At 36.5% G+C, this 9,075-nt stretch overlaps 1 protein-coding gene across 1 annotated transcript; it reads left to right on the top strand.

Annotated features, from left to right (window-relative positions):
• Nucleotides 1-3,623: 3,623 nt before the first annotated feature.
• LOC108365590 (acetyl-coenzyme A synthetase-like) lies at nucleotides 3,624-8,128 on the top strand. The gene is given in 8 exon segments (XM_017619648.1): nucleotides 3,624-3,975; nucleotides 3,978-4,465; nucleotides 4,548-4,677; nucleotides 4,680-4,701; nucleotides 4,768-4,940; nucleotides 4,997-5,125; nucleotides 5,128-5,179; nucleotides 7,630-8,128. Coding segments are annotated over 8 exon segments (1,743 nt in total). The 5' UTR covers nucleotides 3,624-3,680; the 3' UTR covers nucleotides 8,084-8,128.
• Nucleotides 8,129-9,075: the final 947 nt, after the last annotated feature.

Here is a 9,075-nt window from a genome sequence, read left to right as displayed (position 1 = left end):
TAGACCTAAGCTTACAATTTTTTGAACAAAATTTTCATCAAAATATCAAACTGAAGCGGGTTTCACTGTATTTGTAGAATATCTTAACCTCGATACAACGAAAAATTCAAAATTTTGGAAAAAACGATTCCTTTAATGGTCGATTATTTGACTGGTAACGTTACATTCGTACGCATTTTTTCTAAAATGTGAATCGATTGTCCATTAAATAACAGAAAACCACCTGGGGTTCTTAGGTGATATGATTAGGCATGGCCAAATTTACGAGTATGTGTCTGTAAAAGAAGGCATTTAATAAATCGTTTGGTTTCAAAGTTATAGGCATTCGAATGTGCACTGGCTACGTTACACTATTTGGAGGTTCAATGATAGGTTGTGTCAGAAAGTTTGAAATTTCTGCGAAATGTGTGAACGAATATTACTAGTTTTACAGTATGTCATCTACAGTGAATGCAGGAGGATATCTGCATAATAAATTGTTGTAAATTTTAGGTTTTTAAAATTTTTACTCATAAAATTTGGGCACTGGTAACGTTACACAAAACACTGGCCACGGTACACGTACGGTTCGCTTGGGCAAGGTTTAACCAAATGGCTTCGCTGATCCATTTTTTCTTCGCATTCTTATTCTGTCATCATAAAAAAATGTTTGAGCTAAAATTGGGAATCTTCTATGAAGGATTAAAAAGTATAACTCGATTATCGTTAAAAATTCTAACTAGGTCAAAAATCATCCTACAGTAAAATTTTTGACCGGAAAATCTTCGTATTATCAGCGAAAATAATATTTATGTATTTAACTTAACTGAAAAACCACTTATTTTTAATAACTTAAAATAGGCATAAGTTCAACTAAGGTACCATGTTGTGTGTTTTCTTTTTAATCCTTTCTGAGTCATTGTTTTTTTTCCAATACCATCCAAGACAATTTCAAAACAGATAAGGTGGTTTCGACAACTTCGTTCATCTTAGATACAAAAATGTTAATGCATTTATCGCAGTTCTATAGAAAAGTTCTCTAATAAAAATTTAACAAAACCATTCTCACTCTTTATAGTCTGGTGTAGACTTTTATCAGATTCTACATACAAATATGTAGTGATAGGAATTCAATCACATGTAATGGCGTATAGATAACTTATCAGTTTTACATATTGCAAAAAATTTCATTAAATTCCAGGGAAATATATACACAAAATCTTAAGAGATAAAGATTTCAAAAGATATTTTACAAATATTAGATTCGCTTTATTTAAATAGAATAGTTATCCGTAATCGTTCTACCGATTTCTACCAAATTTGGCACAGCTGATCTTGGTACAACATAGCAAATGGTTGAAAGTGTTTGAAATCAGAAAATAACCACGCCCGCATCCCATAAAACGGTAATTTAGAGAAATACCAAATATTCGATAAATCAGTAACTACTGAAGCGGAATTATTATAATTGATGTTTGCAATAATTCTTTGGCAAGAAATTCGTCTATAAAAAATGGTTGGAAAATGAGCTTGACACCGCCCATTTATATGTACACACTTACATATGTATGTGTGTCTCGGTAACCGTTCCATCAACTTGCACCAAACTCGGTAAAGTTACCGTAACTTGCCACATAAAAGCAAAATGTTGAAAATTTTTGAAACCGGACTAAATTTACGACCACTTTTCATATAACGGTAAATTTCAGAAATGCTGAAACTTCAATATTTCGCAATTTAAGGACACTAGTTTACTCAAAATAGATACTCACAACAATCCCTTGAAAATAAGTAACATTTACCACGTTTATATGATGCTTCAATTCGTTCTAAGTCAAACCATGTTATTTGGACACACACATGTAAACTCATTCTTAAATCGAATTGAAACTTTTAACCGTGCCACCATAAATCACATTTTGGATGCGAGTTAACAGTTTTTGAATCGTGTTAAGAGTGCATATATACACGAGATTTGTCCACACGGTTGTTTCATGCAACTCTAAATGAAGTAAAACATTTAAATAGTTCTTGAAATTACATTTGGACTAAGCTTTGTTACAAAATTAATAGCTAATATCCTTTTATCTTGGCTGTTTGAGTCTTTAATTCTTATTTTTCCATGTTTATTATTTTCAAGAATAGACACATGTATTAACAGGGTTGCATCGGAATGAACTCTGTTTAAAAGCGTGTTTGATCGACTCATTTATTTTGTTGCATATAAACACTTGCATTTCAAGCGAGCTACACTGACACGAGTTCATTCGATACCGCGCTTGGTGCCATATAAACAAGGTAATTGTTATGAAATTTTGAAAATGAGTGTGATACCGCCTACTTATAGCTGTATAAGTTTATCTCATCAAGTATAACTGAACATACTATCGAAGATTTTTGAAATTGGCTAAAACCACCCCTGCTAACCATGTAACGGTATTTTTCGGAAAGGTGAAGAAACTATATTTTATACGTGCGCCGGATATTTAATGTTTGGCTTCGGCCGAACTTAGACTTTCTTACTTGTTTGAGTATAAATTTTTTGTGCATCCTTACTACCAGCACTCGCAAAATCTCCACTTTTTACTAGTTGGAAGATTTCAATTATGTATAGGAGTTAAGTTATGAACAGGGAACGGATTTTTTGGATCTAAAAACTTATAAAAAAAGCAAAGTAAGATAACGAAATAAGCAGGAAAAGGCACTAGAAAAGAAAAAAGGAAAAAGAAAGCACTAAAAAAGACATAAACCGAAAAACAATCAAAAAATACTAAAATAAGTGTAAGAAATGTTTATTTTACAAGTAAAAAAAGAATAACTATTGACTAGTTTCTTTATATGAAAAATGTGTACTTGAATCTACGACTATTTTCTCCTTTCGAGTTTTCAACTCAGAAAACTTTAATCTCTATAGTTTTAGTAAACTAATAAAACCACAAGGAGCATTTTGAAGTTTTCTGGCAGCATTTTCATTCGATTTTCGCGAAGAAAACCTTGAATGAACTAAACGTGCGCTCGGCGTGAGTTGATACAAGTGGCGCTCAATTTAAATATGGAACGTTTACAACTTTCATATTATCAGGAATAAGGTATCAGATCATTAAAGGTAGAAAAGGCAAAAAAGTGCAACATCAAATGTGTATATATGGAACCAGGGGCGGCCAAATCGTGGACATTCTTAATCAAATATACTTAGCAGAAAAGAAGACAATTTCCACAAAATCCATTCCCTGGTTATGAATCACACCAGATCCTTGCGTGTGGAATATCTCAATTGGCAAACCATCGGCTCTGTCATCATTGATCAAGGATTCGGGCCTTATCATTTCCAAACGCTCTGCCTTTTTTAACATTCAGCGGGTTGAAGCTTTGTCGTTTTTATATTTTACATACTAAGTGCGGTCTGGTCATTAGCCATCAGTTCGTCGTTTTTTTAGCTCGGAATAATTTGTATGGCTCTCTTCCTTTCTTAACTTTGTAAGCGGATTGCGCTGCGCTCGATCGTAGTGTGCCCATGTGACAGTGGAACCTCGGATTGGTCTAAAGCGCTATCGTTAAATTTGTTCAATTATGTTTCTGGATTAAGGTTTTTTATCATTCTTCCTATTATATTGTTAATTTGTTATGATTGTTGGTTTAAATACGAATAATGTACCTAATATTTTACTTATGTTATACCATTATTGTATCTTTTTCTTTTCATGACATTATTTAAATTTTTTGCATGCGAATTTTCTTATTCTTCCAGGGAAGGCAACCACCCCGATGACTACTCACGCGGTCTCACTTATCGTAAATTACTCGAAGAAGTTTGTCGCTTCGCAAACGTACTTAAAGACCATGGTGTGAAGAAGGGTGATCGCGTCTCCATTTATATGCCGATGATCCTCGAATTGCCAATTGCTATGTTGGCTTGTGCGCGTATCGGCGCCGTACATTCCATTGTTTTTGCCGGCTTCTCATCCGATTCGCTGGCGGAGCGTATGTTCGATTGCAAGCCAAAGTGCTGATCACCGCTGATGGTGCTTGGCGTGGCGAGAAACCATTGTACCTGAAGGCACTCTGTGATGTGGCGCTGGAGAAGGTCGAAGAGTTGGGACACAGCGTGGATAAGTGTATTGTGGTGTCACATTTGAAACGCGTGACGCCATGCGTTGACGATCATGTCGAACAGGATATACCGTGGACGGATGATCGTGACTTTTGGTGGCATGAAGAGATGGAAGACAAAGAACCAGCCTGCTATCCTGAGTGGATGGAGGCGGAAGATCCACTTTTCATGTTGTACACAAGTGGCTCCACCGGCAAACCGAAGGGCGTGTTGCATACCACAGCGGGCTATTTGCTATATGCAGCGACTACATTCAAGATCGTCTTCGATTATAAGCCCGGTGATGTTTACTGGTGTACAGCCGATATTGGCTGGATTACTGGGCACACATATGTGGTGTATGGACCGTTGGCAAATGGGGCAACGTCGGTGATGGTGAGTGCAGTTGGAGTATAAGATATGTGTTTATATTTTAAAGTGGCTACTATATTTGGGGCACCCATTTTATTAATTTCAGTTTGAGGGTACACCATTCTATCCCGATAACGACCGATTCTGGGCTGTGATCGATAAATATAAGGTGACTCAGTTCTATACCGCACCCACAGCTATACGTGCGCTAATGAAATTTGGCGAGGCGCCCGTCTTGAACATAATCTAAACGGTTTAAAGTGAGTTTAGCTTTGTTTGCTAGCGTGTAATTCTAAAGATCAAAATGTTCTTCTTTTTAACTGCAGAGTACTTGGTAGCGTTGGCGAACCTATCAATCCAGAGGCTTGGCTGTGGTTCTACCGCTACATCGGCAAAGAGAAGTGCTCGATTGTTGACACATTCTGGCAGACAGAGACAGGTGGTCATGTTATTACTCCCATTCCAGGCGCTACACCCATGAAGCCGGGTTCAGCGGTAAGTCGCTGTTGGTTTGCCCATTATAAAATATATTTAAATTATTAATTTTTATTGCAGTCGTTCCATTTTTCGGTGTTAAGCCCACGCTACTCGATGAAAGTGGTATTGAAATCAAGGGCGAAGGTGAAGGTTATCTAGTCTTCTCGCAGCCTTGGCCAGGCATGATGCGCACGTTGTTTAACAACCATGACGCTTTGAGAGCACATATTTCTCGAAGTTCCCTGGCTTCTATGCACCGGGATGGTAAGTTAATGCTGCTAAACAAAAATTTATTGTTGGAAAAAAGTCCCTCATAACCTTCTGAAAAAAGCCCTAACTTTAGAAGAGTTCGTTGAATTAAGAAGCTAAGCACAGTTTTTTTGTAACAAAAGCGCCGCCGAAGTAGATGTAGGCTCCGTAGGTGAATACTTAATACGATAGAAACTATTAGAAATGGTGTAGAAATCGGTTGGAATTTTTGTCAGCAAGTTCTAATCCCCTCAAAGCGTATCTCTCAGCTTCCCAAGTTGGCATCGAAACAGACTTGACATGAAAATGGTAGGAACACTATTCCGGAGGTGAGGAGAATATTTCAACAATAGTTCTGTTTCATTTGCTTGGCAGTGGCAGGAAAGTTTATTACACAAGGCAACACAGGTTTTGGTGCGGTAAATGGTAAAACTGTTTTTGATAGACTGGTTTGTGCTGATTACGAATCCGTAAGTGTAAAGTTTCCATCAGCTCTAGATTGAGAAAAACGAGGCCAAAGTGTTAAAAATCGCGTTTTTTGCAATATTTGATAAGCTCTAGCAAAGAAACAAATGGTGTCACCTAGGCTTAAATTAAAGCTAGAACTCTCGACTACTATCGCTAAGAATACCATCCCTGCATCTTGACCCTAAGGTCACTCATAGTAATTTATTGAGCAATGAAAAAAACTGGAGAATTGTGCTATTTAAAAAAAAAGTTGCACCAAAGTCAGTCTTTGCTGTGCAATAATTGACTATAGGTGACCATTAGGCCGAGGTGTAGGGATGAAATGCCGCTTAATGTGGTGGTTTCCATCTTGTTACAAATTTTTGTTTTATTTGAATTAATCTGAGAAAAAACCCTTTCTACATTTGCTGTTGAAACCATATACAAAATTTTCAAGTCTTGCAGAAGTTTTATATTGATTTAAGTCAATGGCTTATGTGTATTCAATATGATCTACAGTTTTTAACGAAATAAGATGCTTATCTACAAATCGGCCTTATAGTCTGATCACGACAACTTAACGTATCTTACAGGCTCTCACTTAAACATTCTCTTAAATGGATGCTGCTTAAAATTGAACAGCCGAAACTTAACGTAACTTAATGCCACGTCAAAATCTGTTTCATTTTGATTCTCTAAGTTCTACGTTCCGTTAATTTAAGTTAATAATAATAATAATAGATTGACGCTTACACATATGTATGTTAGTGTTTGGCCGAGCTTCTCCTCCGATTTGTGGCGTGCGCCTTGATGACCTACAGCTTTACGCCGACTCCGAATGGCGATTGTTAAGTTAAGTTGTCATAATCAGGCTTTTAGGCTTAACTGTCATCGACGGTGTTAATGCTGACCTTGCATATCGCTTTTCAGAAAGATTTCAAAATTAAAATTGCAACCAGTGATGACAGTTAAGTTTCAGATGGGTTCTAATATCAGAAACTGCAGATAAGTCGTATTGAATATAAGCCCTCGATATGGAATTTTTGTTTCATTTTAATATCTTCAGTTTAAGATTTTTACAATATTTTTTTTTTTTAATAAGACTTCCTTTTGAATACCTTACTTCTGGCAACACTATATGTGACTTGTATTCCAATGTTTTCGCCCAACATTCGCTGAGCTCTTTCAAAGCTCATCTGCCAGGAGTAAACCACTTATATGGAGTGGAGTGCCACTATTTCCTCACTCGGCTATAATTGCCTTCCTAGCTGAACTGCTCTGCTGTTACCTGCTTTGTTACTGGGGTCTGAAACCCATCGAGAGAGAGAGGTTAGCCATTCCCTGGCCGTTATTGAACAAGTCATCAAAGAGCAAAGTACACTTAACTGTCTCCTGGCTATTAGAATATATGTTAGGCTACTTAAAAACGTAGTACATTTGTAAGCATCCAGCCCGTGATCCGCAAGACTAAACTTGAGATTGATGGAGAGCTTCTTGCGTAAGACACCCAATCTTTCTATCCATCTTTTTATCCAGTTTCAATTTACAGTGCCATTGTTCCAGAAACTAGACACTATCCAATCCTCTCTGGATGGAAGGTGAGGGTGAGGCATCCACTTGGACTCAAAGTCGGTGTACGGCGGCACTCTGAGCTAAGCATCTTTAAAATCGTGCGGCTTTATAATTGATTAGAGCTCTTTAAAAACATTCGGACCGTGATGATTTCTTAGCCTTTATCTTCTTCTTTGAAGCATTGAAGCTCTATTTAAATTTTAAGTTAACTGCTGAACTTAAGCTTACTCTCCACTATAAAAACGTCCCTAAGAGTATTGCAATTTTGCCAGTTTGGCCTCAATGGTTATTGCCAATGGCAAGATATTGTTGAAAGGCAGGTGTTCAAAATTTCCGATGTGAGAACACCTAAATAATCTACTACATACATACTTATGAAATATTTGAAAATCTAATTTAATTAACGCCACTTAGAATAAAGTTAAATAATACTTTAATACCACTTCAGGTGCACGCCGCGATGCTGATGGTTACCTTTGGATCACCGGTCGCGTTGACGACATGCTTAACGTTTCGGGACATCTGATGTCTACGGCCGAAGTAGAATCCGTGCTCACCGAACATCATCGTGTGGCCGAGGCAGCAGTCGTTTCGCGGCCACATCCGGTGAAAGGTGAATGCCTCTATTGCTTCATTACACCGAATGAGAATGAAACATTCGATGCGAAACTTGTGTCGGAATTGAAGAAGCTAGTACGTGAGCGTATTGGACCATTCGCAATGCCTGATGTTGTACAACATGCACCCGGTTTGCCAAAAACGCGCTCCGGTAAGATAATGCGACGCGTATTACGCAAAGTGGCTGTTAATGATCGTAATGTTGGCGATACCTCAACGCTGGCCGATGAGAGTATCGTTGAGCAATTATTCAAGAACCGACCGATAGAAGCTAAGTAAATGTGAATAAGCAATGGCGGACGTACACACATACACATACTTTAACACAGCTATACAAGAAATTTAGAAATAATTTGTAAAAAGAATGAACATATGCTACTTAAAGATGTAGGTAAAAGGCGTGAATGCAAGGTCTAAACAACGAGGGTAAAAAAATTGACAAAGTCAAAATGTGCTTATACTATGCACTCGTAGAAGTGGGATCAAGTAGTGGTTAAAAAACAAAAAACAAAAAAAAAATAGTTATACAAAAGCTTGAAGCCATACATACATACACACTTTAGCTACATACATAAGTAGCACCTAGATTTTGAATTTTATTTTGTTTTTTAATCTTTTTAATTGCGTGGCTTGCACGTATTAAGTGTAAAAATTAAAAAATCTCCAAATATTTTAAGTAAGTACGTATGTAAGTAAGAATTTAGTTTAATGCCTTTCTGCACAAAAAAATATTTCCATTTCATGGTGCATTAAAGCTCAGGACAAATGCGTCCTGGGATAACGAAAGTTGACTTTATTATAAGTAGTTAATTGAGTGGCAACACTTTTTTCTTTTAAATACATGTTTCTTAGAAATAAATTTGAATTCATTTACACAAATTTTCAAGCCGAAAGTGATTTTGCGCCACAAAGTTTGGATTTCCTGGTACTTTTGAAATGATGTATGCATTTATTGTTTAATACACTAAAGCATATGCGCAGAATAGAAAGCAAATATGTAGTACAAGCGTAACAAAAATTAAGTAAAGTCGAAATTAAATAATTAAAATTACTTAATTTGTTTACATTTCGACTTTAATTTATTAATGCGGTATAGTTTTTTAAATTAGTTTCTGTGTTACTTGTAAATGCCTGCTACATGCACACATACATACATAAAGCATGTTTTGTAGTTATGTAGTTTTTATGAAACATTTGAAATGTTTTTTTTTTTTTTTTAAGGTACATATATGCACTTTTTAATACTTTCACTAAATATTGTTTTCCTGTTT

Source organism: Rhagoletis zephyria, unplaced genomic scaffold (assembly GCF_001687245.7).
Source record: "Rhagoletis zephyria isolate East Lansing unplaced genomic scaffold, Rhagoletis_zephyria_1.1 Rzeph_scaffold_01921, whole genome shotgun sequence".
In the NCBI taxonomy this organism is placed as follows: domain Eukaryota; kingdom Metazoa; phylum Arthropoda; class Insecta; order Diptera; family Tephritidae; genus Rhagoletis; species Rhagoletis zephyria.
The sequence above is the reverse complement of the archived record's forward strand: the minus strand, read 5'-3'. Positions and strand labels throughout refer to the sequence as shown.